Here is a 23,980-nt window from a genome sequence, read left to right as displayed (position 1 = left end):
GAAACAATGAGCGCGCTGGCCCTCCATTCGCTCAAATGCATGGTCTTCATGTTGTTCACCCATTACCACCAGGTGTCGTGTGAACTGGGGAGACGAAGGCAGGATAGGAAGACTGGCTTTGCCGCCGCCTTCGTCTAAATCCACCCTAAATGTGACATTGTTCACCCGTCAAAGGCATACAATTGTAGTGGTACACGTGGAATCTCGAGAAGCACTAAAGAGCACATTCAACACTGAAAGGTATTTTATTATTGCATGTAAACATTAAGAGTAGATGCAATAGCTCACAAAGTGAGCATTGAGCGAAATAGAACAAGTGATAAAATCACAAGGCTTGCCAGGCATGATAAAAATTTCTTTTTGACATGCAATTTTTTAAGCCCCCTTTCATATGCTTTGTGTAATGCAATCAACTTATATAATTTGCCATATATAACGTTAACTTAAAGATATAAATACAAAAAAATGATAGGCAATTTTGAGATTGTTTTGATAGGCAAAATAGCCTTTGACAAAAAAATAGGCGTCAATTTTAGGCTTTGATCTGAGGCTAGATCCCACTTTAAAATCACTACATCTCTAAACTTTTTTTAAAAAACATAAGCACATAAAATTAAATTAGAAAAGCACTCTTAAGTTCTACACCTTAAGCTTTAGATCCCTATGCTCTACACCCCACTTTGAAAATTCTATATTTTTAAGCTCTAAAGCTTTTTTTACAAATTTAAAACTGTAGATCCCTAAGCTGTAAATCTCACTTTAAAAGCTTTAAAGTTCTAAGTCCTAAATCTCTACGTCTCGGGGTGATCCTCCCCTTATTTGTGGAACCATGTAACATTTTCACTTTCTTTAATTCAAGATTTTACCTTCTAATTAAAAAAAAAACTATAGGTCCTCATTGGATCATTCGAGATCTTACTTTAAAAGTTCTACATCTTTAAGTTCTAAACTTAGCTTTAAAATCTCTAAAAATAAAAATAAAAAATCTTTAAAGATTAAAGCCCTAAATGATAAATTTCTTCCATAAAGTTTTAACTAACAAAAATGAAAACTTTAGTCTTTTACCTTAAGTTTCAAGAGATCAACCAAATTCTTAAAATGAAAAGGTGGGTAAAAGAACTTCTCATATTTCAAAATGAAAAGGTAACTCTCCTGATTTGTGGAGCCTCTAAGTTTTATCATTTAACATGCAAGGCTTTAACTTTTTATGCTTCCAAAGGCATTGCGCAACCCAAAATCTTTCCCTTGATATATAAGAATTCATTTCATATTTCAAAACTCAAGACATGTCCATTATTAGATTTACACAATTCATTTCAATGACTGTCCACTATCTTATTTCAACCAATCAACATTTTTTATATATCAAAAAATGCTTAAAAATACAACTCAACCTTTTTCCTATTTTAGTGAGAAAAAAGAGAAGGCAACGCTATAGCCTGGCCCTTTGGGCAGGCCAAAAAGGAGGACTAGACCGAAAGAATCGCAAAGCCAACCAAACCTTGTAGAAAGCCAAAAAAGATTTGAATTTAAGATCACTACATGCGTGAACCTTTCGAAAAATTGTGCTTTAAGAATCACTGAAGGTTGATTTTACAAAGCACCACTACCTTAGAAAAATTGAATTGAAGCACTACGCAACGTATTGAGTTCTTATAGGCCAGACAAAACACAAGGCACTCCTAGGTGCCTAGCTCAGTTGCAACTATATCTTGTTAGACATAGTTACAAGCTAAAGCCAACTCGATGAAGTGTGGCGGCTTAGTTGCAACTAAATCTCGATTGTGTAATTGATATGTCCTAGGTGCAAGCTAGATCCAACTTGATAACAAAGTTGCGATAAGCATGCACATGGCTAAGTCATCTAAAAAAGGAATGGATAACTAAGCCTCATGTGAGCATGCTCTTATTGATGAGCAAATTTCTATCATTTTCTCCACCAAACCTTCAAGGTAGTGGGAATGGGAAGAGTACAAGCTGGAAAAGGAGGCCAAAATTCTCATGCTGTATGTGTGGGGCTAGGCTAAATCATGATGTTGAAAATGGGTCATAAAATGGGAGATCCTTATGTTCTTTACAAGTAATGTTGAGGAACAAGTGTGGGTTTGGAACTCTTTGATGGGGACGACACACACAGAGAGAGAGAGAGAGAGAGAGAGAGAGAGGGGCAAACTTGCACAGAGGCTTCAATATAACTGCCCACCTAATTGGTCCCGGTTTACTATTGTTTCCTTTTCAGAGGACGTACTGACCAAGAAACATCGACATTGTAATTATCTGTTTTCGTCTACTCAGGATTGGCAGAGAGAGAGAGACAGAGAGCGCCTTGAGAGGTGAGCAAATGTGCTTGTACGAAACGGGTGAGTGCCCAGAGAGAGAGAGAGATGACGTGTCGATCAGAAAGTGGCCTTCTCTGAAGGAATTTGGAAAGGCGTGTGCGTGCAGCAGAGAGTGATTGAGAGAGAGAGAGAGAGAGCGCTCTCCATATAAGCTTGAGCTTCCCCACATGGTCAGCCGGTGAAGCAGGGCAGAGAGGCAGGTGATGGATAAGATGATTAGCACTAGCTGGGTGAGTGTGCGTAGAGAGAGGAGAGGACGAGGGGGTGAAGCTGGGCATGATGATGAGAGGAGGGGAAGAAGTATAGTAGTGGGGCTGCTAATGGTGGTAGCTGCAGTGGGCGGCGTGGTGGTGGTGGTGGAGGGGGGAAATGTGAGCTACGACGGACGGGCGCTGCTGATCGACGGCCAGCGACGCGTGCTTATCTCCGGTTCCATTCACTATCCTCGCAGCACTCCCCAGGTCATTACTTTACTTCTCTCTCTATATCTGATAACGTTATTTTAGGCCCCTGTCACACTGGGGCCGGTGCCCCCGTAATCTTTGTGCTGGCGACCACCCATTTCGAGTCACATTGGGTTTTAATTAAAAAGTTGACCTTCTCAAGCAGCAAATCATCGATACCAAAGTGGAAGCGCCTACGGTTTTCACGCTGCCAGAGCTGAATGCGAATTGTACGCAGTCCCACCTCATCTTTTGCAAATGGCCTCCACTTTTGAAATGTTGGCCGAGGGGTTGAGGCTGTCCCTCTGACACGCTCGCGAGGCCAAGACTCCTTTTTCCTGTAGCGAATGGTTGGCCGCCACCTGGCTTGGTCACCCCTTGGGTGTCCCAATGTGACACGCACCTTATTCGCACGCTCTCCCTCTCTCGCCCACCTCTTTATCTAGGCCTATGCTCCCTTGCTTCTCTCTCTCTCTCTCTCTTCACCCCGAAATAACACATGTAATGCTTTTGTTTTGGTCCCATGGGTCATATCTGACCTCCGTTAAATCTATCTATCTATCTCTCTTCCCCCCCCCCCCCCTTTCAATTCAACTTTGTTAGTAGCTTACCCTCATCACTATATCATACGTGGTTTTGCTCTCCAAGAGGTGAGATCGACAATGATGAATATGGACATGGTTTTCATGACAAAGCGCATCTGTTGGTGAATGGCGATCGAGTTTACTTTTTGGGATTGAGTTTACTTTTGTCTGCGCATGTTCACTTTATCATGCTGTGAAGTGGAGTGTTTGACAACCAAACCCACGCGGACGCGTGATTAATACACCAGCCTATCAATGTGGAGGTCGCGGTTTTGAGATCCAGCTAGGGAACCAGAAAGTCAACGTCATCGACATTTTGGGTCGTCTATCTCTCTCTCGATCCATGCAAATCTCTGTCTGTTGTCGATCCCACTCCCTTGAGATCCGCGCAAATCCCTACTCGCTATCGATCCCATCTCTCAAGTTTCATGAAATACCTCGTGTGATATAATGTTGTGGTTAGCTTACGTCTCTTTTTCTCACGTCTCAAAACTAATAGTTTTCGAGGCTAGGGGAGGGGAGCGGGGGAGGGAGGCTCATCTAGGCCTATTTCTTTTCCGCAAGGTGGGTTTAGACAAGGAAGAGGCAAAGAGGAAAAGAAATAATTCTCTATTATCCTACCTTATGAACATGGAAATTGTTACACTCAATGATTGATAGATCCTTGCCAACACAGCTAATGGCGCAAGTGAAGTGGTCGCGTTGACCATGTGGTCGATTGAGCCAAGTTATCTTTGCCTCCGTACCAATTGGACTTGTCTACTCGATGGTGGCAACATGATATCACATGCCTTTCTCCATTTGCATTTGGACTAGCCAACCTAACGCCTACCCATAAAGGAGCCACAATCACCTCTTAGTAGATCGGCCATATGAAGTAAGGGGCCTCTTATCACTTGTCTTGCACTCCCATACATCGCTTTACAACTGGTTGAAGGTCCTTGCTATTGGCCGGCCATGCGTATTGTTGTAGAAACTGATATGCGATTTTGGAGGTGAGTGGAGGGTGTTGGACCACACCCTCCATTTCAGAGACAAAAGCTTCTGGAAATTTTTTAATGCAATGTGTTTAACCATTTATGAGATGTGTACACGAGACAGTTAAGTGCCAATATGAGACCTATGAGAAGATGGTGTTAGTGGGAATTGCAACACTCCACCTAAGTTTTTATGTACACTTTTGTTTTTTGTGGAAAAGAGAGAGAGAGAGAGAGAGAGAGAGAGAGAGAGAGAGAGATTATTACTAGCATTGACTTTCGAAAATAATGTGAAAAAGAAGAAGAGAAGAAAATTTAGCATCACTCCCATTGCAATAGATCATTGTGTTTGTGTGTATGTGTGTGTGTGTGTGTGTGTGTGTGTGTGTGTGTGTGTGAGAGAGAGAGAGAGAGAGAGAGAGAGAGAGAGAGAGAGAGAGAGAGAGAGCGCGAGAGGGAGAGGGAGAGAAACAGAAGGAAAGGAGGGGGAGGGGGGGCTCATTGAGTCGCACTTTGTGCAAATAAGGAAAAGGTGGCAAAGAGACCCAACCTAGGAGGTGATGCATTGGAGAGCTTGGAAAAGATATGTTTGGGATCTTTTGATTTTGTGTTAGGTAAATGAATGAATTGAATTCTAGAATAGCTCGATGTCAATTTAAGGGTCATGTGGGAGATGACCCTAAAGGGGACTTGGTTGGAAATGGACTATATCTAGGGAATGCTTTAGAGATTCTAGGAGATGGGCTACGACGAGCTCTTGGAGATCTCGATCATGGAGATTCCATAGCCGACTGTCTTGCACTCAAGCGAGAAGTCCTTGGTCATCCAGATGTGGGATGATAACCTATATACCCAAAACGACGGGGTTTTCCAGCAATTACACATGTTATGTGATACAAAGTCACTTCATATGATAATACATGCACATTTCTAAGAAATATGATTATCAAAATAGAAACCCTCATAGAGTGTAAAATAACCTTAAAAGTGAGACATTGAGCTTTCTATAGTGTAAACCCTTCCCTTTTCCATTTCCAACTATTGGCCACGATTTTTTGAATTTCTTCGAGCCGGTACCCCTACTCCTCCAATGAAGAAACATGAAACTTCAATACAAAGGCCTATCCTCCTTTTATATAACAAGAGCTTGAAGTGGGTGGAGAGAGGGAGGACTTCCTATAGAACCATGAGAAAAATTGTAACCCGTAAGAGACCAAATTGATCTATCTTCAACTTGAGAAAAAAATGAATGAACCAATAAACACCTCCCCCGCACGCATTGTCCGCCGCCCCCTCCTTCTTCTTCTCAGTCTTGACAAAGACGTACACACTCACACATGCATAATATAAAACCGTTGTCATGATAATTATTGTTAAAGGGGAGATCAAAGTAAGCGTCAGATCTCTGGTTGTAAGAGGAATTAAGCTAGTTTACTTAGAGTGTAAACCAACATTGACTAACTGTAGATGATTAAAAAGAGATCGAGATAATTAGAAAAGAATTAGAAACCAATAATTGTAGATTAATCCAAATCAAAGAACCAAATAATCCAAACAAAATCAGTCAATTGTATGCTCAAAATCTTGTGGGCACACACTTTGATGAGTTCATCTAAATGAATAACAAGATTAGATTGCCTGTGTAGATACAACAAAGATCCAAAAACTCTATAGATGATGGATTTCTCTCCTATATTTTCCCACACCAAGATGTAAATGACACTTTTGTAAAAGGGAATCAACTAAGAACACAATTGTCAATGGCAAGGACCCTAAGAACAAGCCATTATTAAGATTTTAAAAATGTTCACAAGGCTCAATCATAATTTTGACCCTTGAATCTTGACTTGACAATTTCCTCCCCTTCTTCCTCTTTTCTCTTCTTCTTCTTCCTCCCTTCTTCTTCAACGCAACAACCAACACCCCCCCGCGCCCCCCCCCCCCCCCCAGTTTCTCTCTCTTTCTCCCTCACTCTCTCATGCACATACACCCCCCCCATGTTAGTCCTTTTGATTTTGTAGCATGTCTATTTTTGGCACTTTTGTCCTTTTTGTTTGGATAGTCAGAGGACACATTCATCCACATTGTCTAGTCTTATAGGTTGATTTTGACCTCTAGAGGACGTTTATAAATCTCTCTCTCTCTCTCTCTCTCTCTCTCTCTCACACACACACACACACACACACACACAAAATCAATTGCTTATGCAAAACCACAATACAGTTTTTATCAATGTGTATAAATTGAAGATTGTACATGGTATGCTTTTTTGTAGATGTGGGGAGATTTAGTAGGCAAAGCTAAAGATGGTGGGCTCAATGTCATCGAAACCTATGTATTTTGGAATGCTCATGAGCCCAAACAAGGAACTGTGAGTATCTACTTTACAAGAGGAGCTGTACATTTGAGTTTCATAATGTGGGTATATATATGCTAGACTGTATAAAACTTTGTTTGCCTGGTGACATCTTTTGGTCGATCTATGTATGTGATGTATGCATGAGGCATCATAAGACTTTGAATAACCGATGAATTGGGGTGTTTTGTGAACAAAGTACAAGATTTTCTCATGAGATTACAGTTTTTATTTTTAATGTGCAATCCGATGCTTTGCATCCAGGATTGAGCCCACACACCCACACCCACATGTTGCAAGGGTTGAACCATAGCGGGCATGCATTAAACCCTTGGCCTTTACCACCAGGGCAACCATAGCATTTTCTTTTTTTGGCAAAAAGAAGCTTTTATGATGAAAGGTCAAAGATCATCCACCTGCTAGTGTTGTACGTGTCCCTCAGCTGTCTCCAAAGTCACGTCCAAAGTCCTGATAACTAAAGGCAATCAACTCAAATTTTCTAGTGTGGGGTATGCTCTTGAAGAGCTACCTCCAAAGGACCATTTTCTTTTTTGTCATCACCTTCCTTGTAGGTCTTAGCATGTCTACACCTTGTTCTAATAGGAGGGGAGTCTTTTCCTAAAAGCCTACATGCTTATCCACCTTTATTGACTAGTAAGCCTTTGTAGATTATATCAAAGAAGGAATATTCTTATTGATTGTTGGTCAAACAAAGAGAACCATACTATCCTTGGCCAATTGTCATCTGAAAAGAATTAAAAAGTATTTTCTTGGGACAAGTCTCTATATTGAAGTGATTAGACCCACATTGTAGTTCAAATACAATTTCCTATATTCCTCTTTGTTACTCTCATTTTATTTTTGGCTTTGTAAAAGAAGCCTTAGAGGAGAGTTGAAGTAGGCATACTTTTCATGTTTTCAATGATGATTGAGACTTACTTTGAATCTTTTTTTCAGTTTAAAAATATTAAATGGATATTTTTATTTCACCTTTCATTTCACATCCTCACATGGCTTGACTTCTCTTGCATTCTATTTGTTTAGAATGCTAAAGTGAAGCTTCACCTTGCATACTTCTGACACACACACACACACACACACACGAGCAAATCATGGTAAAGGAAAAAAAAATTGATGAAAAATGCGAGGGCTTAGCTCAAAAATCTTACAAATTTCAAAAAATTTGTTAGTATTTTCAATTTGCTTCTTTGCAAAGAGGAAACTTAGTCGCTAAATAAAAGAGACATTATCGAACAATGCTTCACCATATATTAATGCAATTAAGCTCAACGTAATGATTATATCACTTTCTTATTGTTTTAAAAAGCCACTGTGACCCTTTTACTTGTTTCTTTTGCTTTATGGGGTGTGTTTCCTTGGTTGAGATATTGAAACGGTTCGATCTCCACATTTCTCTTATCATGTGATCGTTTTTTTTTTTTTGCAATAAGAAGAAAGGCATACAAATATTTTGAACACCTTTTTTTCAAGTGGGGCCCTTTGTAACATATAAGGTATATGTAATTATGTGTGTATAATAAAATAAACCATTTTATATCAAAACACAACAAAAATGACATATGATTGTAAGTACTCATTTAAACCTACTCTCCATAACTCTCATCCCCCCTTAACTTCAAGAGGTCTTAGTGACTCCTGAGCTTGAGCTTGTCCCTTTGAAAGGCTGAAGTGGACCTTTTTATAAAGCTCTCTTCTTTCTACAAATATTCCAATGGCTTTTACGAGGTGGGGAATCTCCCTCACCCCCACTGTTCCGGGCTGGAATAGGCGAGGTGGAGGCCGAGCTTGTTCCCTATCTCGGAGCAGTGGGGGTGAGGGAGATTCCCATCCATCATGCATTTGTTCTCTTCACTGTTAGAATGCTAATGCAATGGACGGTTGAGATTGCTTGATGCGCTGGAATACACAGGCCCAAGGCATGACCGAGGAGGAATCACCTTGTTGTTGTGTGGTCCCTTGAACATAAGCAATGCATCTTCTTAACAAGCTAAAAGTAGCAAGTAGTTAAACTGTCTAAAGCTCATAGAAATGTAGTTATGCTCTTCCAAATGGGTGTTAAGCGTTGGAGAGATTAAAATGTTCTTAACAAAAAAATTTATGTGTAGTTTACCTCTAGGGAAAAAACGTCAAGGGACAAAGAGATTTGGATCTTCTTGAATAAGAATTTTAATCTTCTTGTATTTTGGATGTATTTTGACTGGTTGTTTCTGTTGGTGGTGGCACATAGTATAATTTCGAAGGAAGGTTTGACTTGGTGGGCTTTCTCAATGTGGTGAAGCAAGCTGACCTCTATGTCAACCTTCGCATTGGGCCCTACGTTTGCGCTGAATGGAATTACGGGTTGTGTTTCTCTCTCTCCCTCTTTGTTTCTTGTTGTACACAAAAAAATTCTAATTTTTTTTTCCTTGCTAGCTCAAGTGATGATAAAGAGTCTTTGTTTTATCTTGCATGTTATGATATAATGATTTCAATAATTTGTCCAATATATATATATTTTTCCCCTTGAGACAAGTGTAATGCTAAAAGATAAAGACACATTATTTTAGCTCACTCGCTCAAATGATGATAAATAGTCTTTGGTTTAACTTACTATAAAATGATTTCAATAATTTCTCCACTATCATGACAAATGGCAATCCTCGCGACTAAATGTCACAGGGTCTTAAACGACCCTCCAACCATGGGATCAACGGTGGAGGTTTGAGGGCGGGCGTTTCGAGGAGTTTTGATGGTGACAAAAAATTTGGCAACGAGTGTTGGGCTTCAAATTTGATCTCAGACGGATGTTGTGGCAACCTCATACTCTAACCAAGTGTGTGTATGCATTTCATTGAAGAGTAGACGTGTTCACATTACTTATGATTGTCTGAGTGTAATCTCTAGATGTCCAAGTTTACAAAATTTGTCTGAATTTATTTTAAAAAAAATCCAACGGGTTCGTTCGTCTCTATTCTTGTGCGTGCACTTCTCCTATGTGAATCCCATGGTTGGGGGGACCATTTAAGACCCGGTGTTCTTTAGTCCCGAAGAATGGCAATGGTAACATACCAGAACAAGTATAAAAAATGTTACATCATTTTAAGTGATGTCTTTAAACACGTGCCTTCCTTTTACAGCTTAAGAAAGAAACAAGTTAAATCTTACATGAAAGGGAAAATCAAACCACAAACTTACAATTGATTTCGGTGGTTTGGGTTAAGAGAATTAAGTAATAGAAAACACTCAACTTATCATTTTTACTCATTATTTTGACTTGAAAATAGCTCACATCAAAACTCATCATCAATAAATATTATTTTCTTTTGCTATACGTTAACTCAACATTTCTATGCATCCCTCTATAAGATTCCCATGCTAAGCACTAACAATTTTACTTCGTCCAGGAATCAAATGGTCTGCACTATCTCTAGCATTATTGTGTGGCTCATTTTAGAAGACTTGTATGTTTTGAGTCTTCTACTGCTACTAACACCCTATTGCTCGACGACAAGTGTTTGAAATATCTCAGAAGGCCTTAGTTAGCGTTTGCTAATAATGTTGTTAGGGTGCCCACCTTTCATCCTCTTTCTCATTTTGCAACCTACTTGTCTCTCTCATAGATTGATCTTGCATACTTGCAAAATGTTATTAAGGTGATATGATTTGTGTTATTGAATGACTTATATAGAGGATCCGTTCTCTAACCTTCTGGTTCTTTCTCTCACCCTTCAATTTATGCCATTCATTAATTATAGGTTTTCCCATTTCATGGCAAAATGGATCAGTCATCTTGTTTAGTCTCGGGGGAGGCTTCATGGGGAAGCCTCCTTCGCTCCTTGATTTGTTGGTTGCTCTCATTGAGGCTTTTCTGTTGTATCCAAGGCTTTTAAGGCTTTTTTTTGTGTAAAAGATTTTTTCTTTAATACTATTTCCTAGCGGAAAAAAGGGCCAGTCTCATCACGACCCTAGTTCCTTGGTTGGCCTAAGAGGCTAAGAGTTTTTTTTATATAAAATGAATCTAAAGGTGGATCCACGTAGCATTATTACCTGTCATTGATGAAAAGCAACATTGATGTTGCTCTAGGCTCTTGTGTTGCAAACGATGCCGCCATCAGCTTTTCCTGCTTCTGGATTGCAGCTTTTTTGATTGCCTTGCTCCGAGGTTGTGGCAACCTTCATTTTTGCAAGGTTTCCCTCTCCCTTCTATGGAAGGTCTACCTTAGAGCCCGTCCTTCTTTATGAAGGGCACTTAAATTTTTTTTCCTTCAAATTGTACACATTTTGTTTGACCCTTCCAAATATGCAATGGCCAAATCTACACTTAATTTTAAGTCTATATAGATAAATGCAACCTTTCAAATTTGGTCTCCAACCTTCAGCTCTACGAGGAAAATCATCGTATTATACTTAGTACAATATATTATACATTATTTGTATCATTTTTTTCTTTTAAAAAAAAGGGTGCCCTTCAAGGGCAACATTGTCTTTGATCTGCTCTTCAAAGAAGAAGGGGAAATTTAAAAAGAAATAGCCTTTGTCGAGATTTTCCCAAGTTAGGCAAATCCTTGAGGTCAGAAGTCGCCTTGAAGGCTCTGCAACCTCGCGATCCAAGCTCCAGCGTTGCATGAAGCTGGTGCGATTCAATACGGAGCGAACAGCAAGCAGAACTAATGAGCCTTCGAATTCTCCACTAGATGATGGTTGATCTTGAGCCGCCGCGATCAACAAACTGATTATAACTAGGTGTTGCTTGGAATGCAGGATGCTGATGCTTGCCCTTGCTGAAGCAGTGTCAGCTGTGACGATACTTTGAGCTGTATGGGTTTGCTGCCCAGTCTGTATGCTGGTTCTAGGCGCATGGGTGGTGAGGACCAGGAGGAGGGCGACAATGCAACCAATCTGATCGGAGGCAAAGGCATGCTCTTGCGTTTTGGCAGTTCTGTATCCAGAGAACTTGCATTTTCCCTTGAGGTGCCGATGGACTCAAAAGCTAGGCACAACTAAAAAGCAACAGATAGGATTAATCTCATTAGCCGGATATACGGTTTGCAACGATGTTCATATGTGGAGACTTGGAAGCTACCCAAATAAATTATGTAGCAAGGGAAGATGGTGATGACCAACCTGTAGCCAGTTTGTAGCTGCGAGCACAACCCCTCTCAATCATGTGCAGCCACCAGATCCACAATCTACCACAACATAACTTTTCCGCATCCTAGGCACAGTTCGATTCAAGGCATCCCAACAAGGTGAGCGTCAGGACAAAGCACACATCGCGAAGCTGCACTCTCTTCTCTGTGCACATGCACACAAATGTGTATGTTTACTTGGTTGGCCTAATGCCTTTTATCACAGTTAAGCTTTTGGAGGTGGCTGCTTGGCATGATCCAAGCCATTTTCCTTAAACCAAATCACACGGCAATGCTGGTGCATCCTTTTAATGAGATCACTACGGAAAAGGAAAGCCAATCGAGAAATGCAGAGTTCCAGACATAACAGAGTCTCATCTATGCTGGGCTTGATGATCTTTTTGCCATGTTGCTACTACACCAGCCGTCATGTATCAAGTCTTGAACAGAAGCAGCCTCTTGCCCCATGTGCACTCCGTTGCTATTGCAGCCTCTTGTCCTTGTGTGCCACCTGTTGCCGGCACTTATGATTAGCAGCCCATCCCTCCCCTCAAGATAGGAAAACGGCTATGGGTGATCTGCAAGCATCGAATTGGCTTTATCTAATCAAACTGTAGTTCATGATGAAGGCGGCCGGGAGGCTTGATGGTGTGCTTAGAGGGGCAACAGGCCACGACTGAGGAAGAATTCCTGTTATAGGCAAAACAATCAGCTTGTAGCTAGGCAATTGCGCCTCCTGCAGATAATGGCTCAAACATGCTACATGTATCTCTTCACCTCAAAGTTACACGGAACAAGAACGGGGGGCTCCCGGGGTGGCGGAGTGGGAATGGAGGCCGGAACGGTAGCCTTGAGGGAAAGGGAAAGGGAGAGGGAGAGAGAGCCTTGAGGGAGAAGGTGAGGCAGAGAGCTTGAGAGAGAGGGTTTAAAGCCCTTCTTTATATAGGAGAGGATGGAAATAACACCCCCCCAAAAGTTCAAAAGACCTGTCCCAAACTGTCATCTTTTTAAACTTTGCCGTTCCGGTTATGCTTGGGAAGGGAACGGCGTTCCGTTTTTGTTTCGAGGAGGCGTCGGGCTTGGGAACGCGTTCCGGGAACGGGAGGGCCCCGTTCCGCCCATTCCCTGTTACTATGCTTCACCTTCCTCAGGTCGGCTTTGTATAGCTTGTGGCTCCATCATCATCATCTCCTGCGGCTTCATCATAGTCTCTGTCTATCCCCTGCACTTCTTGTATAGCTTCAGGCAATGAACAATATAATATCCCCTCAACAACGACTCCCTCTTCCATGGGCAGCAGCTCTGCATGACTGGCAAGAGAACTTCAAGAGTTCAACTCACGTAAATGATGATTTTGTTATTTTAAGCAAGCAGCCATGCAGGGAACCTGTTGCCTCTTCAAAGATTCAAGTCTGGAAAGAAAACCGGTAGATCAAAGCAACACAAGACAAGACCTTCACATGGGTGACATAATTTACAATGAGATTACTAGACAATGGCTATTGGAGAAACATGTTGTGCTTGGCAATTATTTCGTCTATATATATGCAAAATGTAGAACCCTTACAAAAGCACATAAAGGTCTTGATGAGATTTTTGTTTAAATGTCATCTTTTTGCAACATGTTGATTGAAAGATATCCTCAACATGACTATGGCAAGGAAGCTTTGGGGTGTTTTCACCATATGTAAACTTGATGACCTTTCTTCAAATGTAATTACCTGTACTTGTACCTAGAAGGCATGTGGCCTTACAGAAACTTGCACGGGTGAGAGAATACATCATGAGATTAGTGCTGGAGAAAAACATTCGGTGAAAGCCTGAAAGAGAATGGCGCTGAGCTTCTTAGTACTTCCACATAAGTTTTCTGATGATAGAGAAACAAAAGGGAGCATTCAGATTCAAGCTTCCATGGGCTTTCTGTCCCTAATGACAGATGGAGAATCAAAGGTCTGCAAAAGGACCTTGAGCATGAGGCAAGGAACAACACAAAAGTAGTGGTGATTGCAGACATGGAAGCAGAAGTGAACCCAACAGTCACAGAAGAGATGATGATGGAGATCACAGTAGACACGGTCGACATGAGAGAAGTATGAAAACCAAAGAGACTATGATAGAGAGGCTGAATGTAGAAGGGATGCTAGCCACAAGTATGGTGACTGAAGGACTCACAGAGGACATCATGCATGGTGATCGAAGGAATCACACCAACAAACAAAACTCTGCATCAACAACTTGTAAAGGTTTGTTATCTGCATCCAAATCTTCATGTCTATGCGTTTGCTTGGATTGCACAACTAGACTACCCGGCAGGGCATGGCTTTATAATTTTTTGGGAAGACACATTGCTGCCTCTCCACTATACTTCTTTATGGCACTTTTGTATGGCATGCACTATATGGTCTGTAGTTTGTGCCATTTTTACATTACATGGTTTAACTAGTCACATGGTTTTTATGTAGCTTGACAAAACAATGTTCTTTGCTTTGAACACTCGCTCGAAACGCTTACTGGATGACCAGATCAGTAGTCCAGTTTAATTCTCTACAATCTACTATATGTAAAAATATGGTTTTTGACTCACAACATCACATCAACACTATACTGTATCACCAAATTTCTATGGCAAGGCAAAATCCTAGCAAGACTAGTTGCTAGTTGGTCTACAAAAAAGCTTCTTCCTTTAATAATGTTTCCTAGCTTTTATGGAAAAACAACGCTGGTCTCATCACGCCCCTAGTTGCTAGTTAGTATGGTCTGAGCAGGGAAGTTGGCCGAATGGAGAGCTCTACCATGGACAAGAGGATGATCCGCTGCATGCCACTAGTTGGTCTGAGTAGGGAAGCTGGTCCATTGGAGACCTCCACCCTGGACAAAAGGATGATGCGCTGCTTTGTGGCTGCTCCTTGTTGTTGCATTGGTCAGAGTCACGATACTTCATGCAGACTTCTTTGCCTTACACTAAACAATTTGAAAGACTCGCATTGGCAGATGCTATCTTGGCAGATTGGAGACAACTATTGTGAGGTTAGTTCAAATGCCTACCTATAAGGGAGAATGGAGTTCCTCCCTAGGTTGAAGCTAGTTATTTGCTGGCATGACATGATGTTGTCAATGATGGCTTTTGATCGTGGCCACTATCAATTTCTTTTTGATATCAAGTATATGGTGCACTAGTTCTAAGGTAGGGGCGTCTTAGTGTGACGGGTTTTAGGGTTAGGATTTCTGCGTTGAGGTCATAGACGCATCGGATCAATGTGTTCGTTTGGCCAGTCACAGACTCACTTCCCTTGGAAAGGTGGCCTATGCCAATCTCTGTGTCAAAGAGAGAATCCTCTGTGCCGTGATTAGTTTCTCTATGTAATATTTGCATCTGTGTGGCCTTCGGGTCTTGGACTAACTTGACTAGGTTTTGCAAGAACCAGCCGAGAGGCCTAAAGCCTAGTAGGTGGTACCAGCTGGCGTAAATTCTGAAAAGATGAGAATCACGTGAGATCCCTTTCGAAGAGGAACGAGAAGTGTCGTCGGGCGTTGAAGTAGGCAAGATATGGGGGGAGGGGGATGCGAGGCAACCTCGGCAAGGGCAATGGCCGTGCACAAGGAGCTGGAAGCTATGGGTGTAGAGGCGGTTCATGCTCTTTTTTAGAGATGTGGGTTGCTTGAGGTAGCAACATCAAGTGGATGTTGGGTTGGCACGTGAGCTTCATATGACGTCGCTTCATGCAACTGTTGCATGTTCAAATCCTTCATTCACCTTTTATAGGGATGAGAGAGATCTCTGATAAGTCCAAACGTTAGCATTGGGACGTAAGGATGGGATCTGGAGGAGATATTGCATGAATGAATGAATATAATATCATATGAGCCAATATATTCCCCAACTTATGGGAACCAGCCAAGGGGGCCCAAGTCCTTAAATAAAGCGCGCACACACACCGACAACTTTTGCCTAGAAGAGCGGATAACGTGGCAGCAGCGGCTTGCATTTTGCGCTGACAGCAGATGATGTGGCAACACTGCACGGTCAACCTTTAGGCGCTTGCTTTTAGGGCACAAATGCTTTTAGAAGTACTGTTTTTCATGCACATATTTTGATTTTGGCCAAGGGCCTATAAAGATGTAACTAGGGATCCCTCTCTTGGATTCTACCGTGTAGAGAAGCAGAGGAGAGTCCCAAAATTGGATCTTTGTGAATTACTAATAAAGGAATAGTGAAAGGGGCACCAGTCTTTGAGGGCAGTGCCGTCTAGGGTGGAATTCCGCCACTCTGTGTCTCTCGCATGGATTCTCTCTCTTTCTCCCTTTTACAATTATTTAAGTTGTTTTGAAGTACTAAAGTGTTGTTAAGATTGTAGATTGCAGTTATCTTCGTGTTTTCGTCCGATCTGTCATCAGAAGTGATCATAGTGGTATTAGAGCACAACTTGCTTCATTGCCCTCTGCAAATCGAAGCATGGTCCTCACATCATGGACGGAGCACTGTCGAAGGGCAAAATCCACCCAGCCCAATCACTCAGAAGCAACCGGAGGAGACAAATTCCTAGTACATGGTTCGGTAGTTGGTATATCTAGCCAAACAACAAAAACAGAAAGTGACGGATGATTGAATTGACTTGGAAGGTTTGCACAGCTATTTGGGCACCTTCAATCCTCTTGCTAACCCTGTTATTCCTCCCCAACCTTCTCAGATGTACTCTCTTTCTCTTTACCCTTCTCGAAATCCCCCTGTTACCTCACGACAGAACTCTCGAGATGTTTCTCAGTTTTTGGGAGGCATTTCTAAGCATATGGCTTCAGGAGAACGATTGCATGTAGCTTCTGAAGCACTCCTACCGTCTCCTTTCGCATCTCCACCCTATGTCCAACCACCACCTACTGCTACTCCTCTACCCTCGTATTCATCAGATGGGCACCATCATCGCTACTATTGTTATTGAGCACCTCCAAAACCCTTTTAAGGATGGTGGTGCTATAGTTATATTTTTCACCTTCTCAGGCGTCCAAGATTTTCACAATGCTTTCAAGTTCCTACAACAATTCGATGCCGTGTTCTCCTACAAAAATTCGATGTCATGTTTAGTAATGGTAACTTTACAGAAGAATCCAAGTTGCAAGTCACCTCTTTCCTTAAAGATAGTGCCTTGACATAACCAGTTTCCACTTTTCGAGACATTACTTTAGCAGAACAGATTGAGAAGTACACAGTGGGCCTACCTTTTCCGGTGCGGGATTATTGTATCGGGAAAGTGGTCTCAAATATGCGTCAACTCATGTCACATGCAAGAGTGGGTTATCACATCTTGAAGAAAGAACTAGTATTTACCGACATTACTACTTCTTCCCAAAAAAGAAACCAAAGTTTATGATCCTCTGTCCAAGATGCCTCACATCTGCGAGCTAGCATAGTCTCAAAAACTTCTACCTGACGGCTCACTCCCGGAGAGATGGCACAATACCAATCAGAAGGAACGTGTTATAGATGTGGCATTCATGGCCATATTTCTTGGGGCTGTCCGACATATCCGAATAGCAAAAGATCACTTCCATATGAAAACACAAAAAACAAGAAACCGCGATTCTCAGTTGGATTGATTTTTGACTTGATATGTATTCGTACTATTAACACTGTAATAGTCTTCATAGGTGTTCGAACACTGTAATAGTCTTGGATACTCCAAGCCAAAGATCTAAGGCAATACACATGAGGGAAATTGAAAGAACTGAACGAAACTGAGAGAAAGAGACGACATGCACAACATGGCGGAGTTTCGTGCCTAGAGGTACCAGCCTCACTGGCTGGTGCCCCTTCGTGGTATTTCTTTATTATTATACTTCCACAAGTACGAGGTATGAGGGTCCTTTCTCTCCGTAGTGCTTCGAAGCTACTCTGCTTGGAAAGCAATATTTCTAAAAGCATTTGGGACCCAAAGCAGCGCTAGGCTACCAGCATGTCAGGTGCAACGGAATTGAAATGGTGAAGATCTAGGTTTTACACTTCCACAAATCCTTCACTTCTTTTCCTTGTGTTAGTGATTGCTTTTAGCTTGAATGATGGTTCCTTTTACTTTTCCCTAAGAGAGAGAATGAGAGCGGTAGAGATGTGTGTAGAGAGAGAGAGAGAGAGAGAGAGAGAGAGAGAGAGAGAGAGAGAGAGAGAGAGAGAGAGAGAGAGAGAGAGACCCGATGGGGTCCCAACCAACTCAAGGGCCCCCCACATCGTTGCCAATGTTGTGTTTGCTTTAGATTGCGTAAATGGAATGTACACACATGCAATACCTCAAGTTCAGACTCTATTGACTCGAATGGTTAATGTCGCCGTGGTAAATCCTCAAGGCGAGGCACCTCCAGGGCTGATTTGATGCACCTTTGAATCCTTCTCGATGTGGGATTGCGGATGGCCACCAAGGGGAAGATCTGCTGCTGAATTGCACTCCCGATTTGAGAGGAATGAAGGGCTGAAAAGGCAGATCTCAATGATGTCGATGATAGACATCAATGGAGCCTCGATGACGGCGAGGGAATGGGCGAGGAGAGGCTCAATGTCACAAAGTGATGATGTGGCATGACCTAAAGGACAGACTCCAGACAGAGAGAGGTCAGAGCCCTACTAAAAGATGCGGAAGAAGTGTTACCAACTTGCAGAGCCTAGCCGAGAGACTCCAAATTAAAGACCAAAGATTTTTTAAGTTTGTTCTAACTTATGGGACCCTGGTTGACACGGCCTAAAGGGACACTAGCAGATCAAAATAAAGCAAGAAGCCCCAAATCGCGTGGAGATGTTGAGTGGTAGCGTTGTGCGGACGTTCTGCAATTTGCGTTGGCTGCTCACGTGGCACGTGTACGGATATTTTTGATTTGTGCTGACAGCAGTAGCGCAAGCTTTTGGGACCCAGATGCTGTTAGACTTGAAGCTTTACATGTACACTGCTTTTGGAAGGCCGAGGGCCTATAAATAAAGTGCTAGGGCCTTAGTCTCAGGCAGATACGCTTGGGAGCATTGTTGAGACGAGGACTCTCAGACAATGTACTTTGCGAAGCGATAAGAATAAAAGTAATATCGAAAGGGGCACCAGCCTTTGGGGCCAATCTCTGTGGCACAGAACTACGCCGTGCCGTGTCATCTCTCTCTCAGCTTTGTTCAGCAGTTCTTCCAGTTTGCTCTCGTGTGTTGTGGTAAATTCTCGTCTTGGAGTGTCCAAGTCTTGGTATCAGAGCTCAGTCGATTCTTCTTCTACGAAAGATCCAATCCTTTACTCACAGCATACATGGATTCAATCGACGAATCCCACCAAGAGGAAAGTGTGACATCCGACCATTTCGGCTTCGGGCGAGAATAATGAAGATTCCAATGGGCATCGTCCATCTTCTGAAGGTTTGGAACAATATGGGCTATCTCCACCTACTGAGTACGAAAGGATGGAGATGCAGTGGAAACAACAGGTTGACGCTTGTGCCTGTAGATGCTTCAGTACTCCAAGGATCCTTAGTATGCGAATTTTTTTGGCCTAGCACCTGCTTGACGAGATGCATTCCGGATGGCGCTCCACCATCAGATCACCTTTGAAGTCAGCATTGAAGAAGCCGACCACACCTAGAGGCTAGGACTCCTGCTTAGAAGGTGTACTCAGAGGATGAGTTTGAAGAAGCAGTAGAACAATAAGTCAGCAGACTCATTAAGACCAAGAAGTCACTTGGAAAGCAAAGTTGAGCAGCAGATTATCCAAGCTACTTGGGTCGGAGATCTACTTTTGAAAATGCCAAGAAGACAAAGAAACGAGTGAGATTTGAGGATGTTTCCAGTTTGTCCTCATCTTCTTCAAATAGCTCTGACAATTCTTCGACCTCCGAGTCTAGTGATGAGGGAAGAAAGAGCAAGAAGAGGAGAAAGATCCAGTGATTGAGTAGAGGCAAGAAGAAGGCAAAGAAGAGTCGATCCCATAGATTATCTCGGAAGTATTTTGACAGTTCACACGAGGATTCCTCTTCTTCGGATAGTTCAAAGTCGGATGAGCCGATGTTTACAAAGAGGAAGCACTTTTACAGAGCCAACCAATATGATTTTCTCGAGGATAGGAAAATCATGTGCAAAGATTTTAAAAAGGGCAGACAAGCAGAAGTCCGAGTCCATGCAACAATTGATGGGACATGCAAAGCAAGGGTTTGCAATGCATGGGGGCACTCTTACATACCCTACGGATAGATTGGTAACAATTCAGACCAGGCAAGATACGAACAACAGTAATAAAAGGAAGGGAAAGCAACAAAAGAAGAGACCTTCAGGCCTTCAACTGTCGACAGAGCAACGTGCCGAATACTTAGAGGAGGTTAAATGTTACGGTTGTGGGGAACACGGGCATGTGTTAGCTAGGTGCCCTAACAAGGCACCAAAAGAACAGCCAAAGGACAAGCTAGAGAGTTCTAAAGTAGCGGAGGAGCGAGCAAAGAAGGGAAAGACAAAAGCGGGATTGGTAACAGATTTCGTGGGGACCAACCCTGAGCAAATGGATGAAAGTATGGAGCTCTGCAAAGCGTGGGGCAAAGTACGAGATCAAGAAGCCCTCATCTTCTTCGACTGAATTGGCGGCTCGACTTTGAATTACGTCGGATGAAATGGGACCACCGACTGAGGCAGTTCTAGCGGCACCCAAAGATTCTTTCACAAAAATGTGCATGTGTTGCAAAAAGGATCGGATCCTTCGTAGAAGAAGAATCTTTCTGAGCTCTAATACCACTGTAATAGGCTTGGACACTCCAATCGAGAAATCAATAGCAACATACGAACAGAAACTTCAAAGTCATTGAACTTTAACAGAGAGAGAGAGTCGACACGGCCCGACGGAGTTTTGTGCCCAAAATATTGGGCCCAGAGTCTGGTGCCCCTTTCGGTATTTCTTTATCATTAATCATTGCAAAGTACAACTCTTGAGGGACCTTTGCTCTCAGACTCTGCGTCTAGATGCTCTGCAGAGTGAGGCCCCAAGGGCTCTTTAAAACAGAACAAGGGATGCCAAAAGTAGAGCCCCAAAAGCAATTAGTTCAAAAGCTTCAAGTTCCAAAAGTATCTAGTCCAAAAGCTAGCAGCGCAAATTGCGGAATTCCGTATAGTTGCCACATCATCAGTTAGCGCAAAACGCGGAGTGTTTGTACAACTGCCACATCAGTATCCTCTACACGATCTCTCTCTCTTTTTATTACTCTAGTGTCCCCCGAGCCCCATTGGACGGGACCATAACTTTAAATTCTTGTCGAATTCCGGGCGGACATGCCAGTCATTATTTTGTGATAGCCTACCCTAGGAGAGCTTGATTTGAATTTGAAAGGAGCGATGGCTTCTAATCTGAAGGCTAGTTGAAAGGAGTGTGATTGGTTGTTGCTTTAAACGAAGTGCGATATGCCCAAAGAATGCTGAGGATTGCGTGAGCCCATGGTGCTGGATGCAAATGGAACGCTGTCCGGAGGAGGGCAATAAGAACCTTGTTAGTGCTCTCTGCTTTCTCATTGGCTCTTGGGTAGTATGAGCAAGATTTGCGATGAAAGACCTTGTAGTTAGTCAGCAGTGTCGAGATCAGCTCGTCGACAAAGTGACTGCCGCGATCACTTGTAATCTCGAGGGGACACCCAAACCTGCAAAAGATATTCTCATACAAAAACTTAGCCACTATGTTACTTGTGCAATCATTGGTAGCCAGTACTTCAGCCCATTTGGTGGCATAATCAGTAGCGACCAAAAGATATTTGCGATTGCTTGGTTGAATAGGGGGCGAAATTGGACTAACAAAATCTAAACCCCACCGTTCAAACGGAAACCATGTCATTGAAACCTGTGAAGGGAGATTGGACTGCCTGCTGGGCTTCGGTTCACAATGTTGACAGACATCACAAGTCTTCACATGAGCAATTGCATCCCTAAACACATAGGGCCACCATAAACGACTCTGAATGATTTTTTGTGCTATGATGTGACCAAAGTGATGGCCAACTGTGGGACCACTGTGGGCATCATCCAAAATATGCTCCACTTCATGAGGGAAGACACATCTGCGCAACACACCATCCAGTCCAGACTTGTAGAGCTGACCTCCAATCAGAGTAAATGATGTGACCAGAGTGATGGCCAACTGTGGGACCACTGTGGGCATCATCCAAAATATGCTCCACTTCATGAGGGAAGACACATCTGCGCAACACACCATCCGGTTCAGACTTGTAGAGCTGACCTCCAATCAGAGTAAATGGTCGAGACTTCAGTAATAGTCTTCTTTTCTACAAGGGAGAGGCGTTCTTTGGATATAGGCCAGTGCACAACAAATACAACACATTGCCATACCATTCCGGGGTTGTGTCTACTTGAAAGAGAGTGCTATCTAGAAAGTCATCATCATGTGTAGTTTTTCACCTGTGTGTATGCGAGAGAGGTGGTTGGCCATGACGTGACGCTTGATTGGATGAAGGACTACCTCGAAATCAAAAAGTAGTCACCGCCAAACTCGGCCTGCAACTTGTGGCCGATTCCATAGATAATGCAGAGCATGATAATCAATAATGATTGTGAAGTGAACCCCTAATAAATATTATCGGAATTTTTGCAGCACATAGACAATAGCAGATACTTTCCGTTCTGTGGTGCTGTAGTTTCGCTTGGCTTTGGTGAGCAGGCGACTTGCATAGTGAATCAAGCAATCGAGGTTGAATTCCTAGCTAGGCTGAGTCAGAACAACACCCACATCAAACTGACTAGCATCAATATGTACATGAAAAGTGAGAGACGAATCTGGGGCAGCTAAAATGGGTGCCTCAGGCGGCGCTTTTTTAAGTATGTAAAAGCCTGGGCCTAAGCCTCGGACCATTGAAACGGTAGTGTGGCCTACAAAGCTCTGAATACCCTTGGGGTTAATAGGGGGAGGCAGCCTCATAATTGCCACGATTTTTTCAGGGTTAGAAGCTAGACTTTTAGCAGACACCAGATGACACAAAAGCGTACCTTTCGTAACCAAAAAGTGGCATTTGTTGGGAATGAGCTTAAGATGTGCCTCTCGACACTTGAGGAAGATTGCACAGAGCTGAGCTAGATGCTTCTCCAAATTTTCTACCGGGGTGGAACATTGAGCACCGTAGAATGTCGACACCGGGGTGGACACAATAGAGGAGGCTGAGAGTTGGGAAAATTCTTGTAAAAGTGATTTCCTACCTCGTCGGTGGTCTTTGATAGGCCTCAACAGTAGGAGCATTTAAGTCAATATCTGTCATGACCTCAACACTTGTTTCTGGGCCAGGTAGCATACTAGGCCTGACTACTGTAAGGGCGGTGGGAGATGGGGTATCCTTTGGTAAGATAGGATAAAAATCATATAACAAGGCATAGACTTTGTAGCTTCCAACCACTCAAGCAGGTCCTCCTCTTGTCTCTCAGGTGGGGTAGGTTGTTCTAACTTCTAGGTCGGGGTTGAACTCCACTGACAAAGAAATATGATGCACTTATGGATCCATGCTTCCTTCGAGTCGAATGGGTTTCATTGGGGAGCTAGGAGTATGTATCCACATTGTATCATTTCCCCAATCATGTAGTGCTTTAGTGTGCCGCAACCATGGTCTACCAATGAGCAAAGGAAAGCCACCCCCAACTTGGGAAAGACGAACCACAACAAAATCCAAGCTACAGTTAAGTCGTGCACTTTGCAGAGGCACCTTGTCTACTATGCCCAAGGGGTAGGTAGTCCTCTATTCTGCCAAACTCATTGTGAATGGGGCGGGCCCAGTCGGCTGGAGACCCAATGCCAGCATAACGAACTGAGGCATTAGGTTAATGCCCGATTCATCATGCACGATTAGCCCTGAGAATTGGCGTCTTAGAATAGACACAGTGAGACGAGGACCCCTGTAATCAATGAGAGGAGCAACGGGATAGGAGATCATGTAGGACTCAAAGGTTGCACTAGGATGTGCCCGCCACTGGCCCTGCACCGGGGTACAAAGATTGAATGAATATAAGGGTATCACTTCAAAGATTTGCATCCAGCCAGAGCATGTCGTAGAGTGACACTTGCTGAAAGGTGTTCTTCAAGATAGTCTCTGCTGTAGGCTTTTCTCCTTTGATCAGGGCCTTCTCTTGTACATTGATATGTTGCAAGTCAGCCACTGCTTCCAAGAAGGCG

General features: G+C 42.8%; 1 protein-coding gene across 2 annotated transcripts in view; it reads left to right on the top strand.

Moving 5' to 3' along the window:
* The first annotated feature begins 2,148 nt into the window (after positions 1-2,148).
* LOC147442811 (beta-galactosidase 8-like) overlaps positions 2,149-23,980 on the top strand; it is a 152,995-nt gene continuing 131,163 nt past the window's right edge. Inside the window, exons 1-3 of one of the 2 annotated variants that reach the window (XM_086528841.1) lie at positions 2,149-2,800; positions 6,619-6,714; positions 8,948-9,060. In XM_086528841.1, the coding sequence (XP_086384967.1) occupies positions 2,543-2,800; positions 6,619-6,714; positions 8,948-9,060 (467 nt within the window). In that variant the 5' untranslated portion in view covers positions 2,149-2,542. The remainder of the gene's footprint in view (positions 2,801-6,618; positions 6,715-8,947; positions 9,061-23,980) is intronic. The other variant, XM_086528842.1, reaches the window with a different exon arrangement.

The sequence above is a fragment of the Adiantum capillus-veneris genome, chromosome 14 (genome assembly GCF_014529385.1).
Source record: "Adiantum capillus-veneris isolate H3 chromosome 14, ASM1452938v2, whole genome shotgun sequence".
NCBI lineage: Eukaryota > Viridiplantae > Streptophyta > Polypodiopsida > Polypodiales > Pteridaceae > Adiantum > Adiantum capillus-veneris.
The sequence above is the reverse complement of the archived record's forward strand: the minus strand, read 5'-3'. Positions and strand labels throughout refer to the sequence as shown.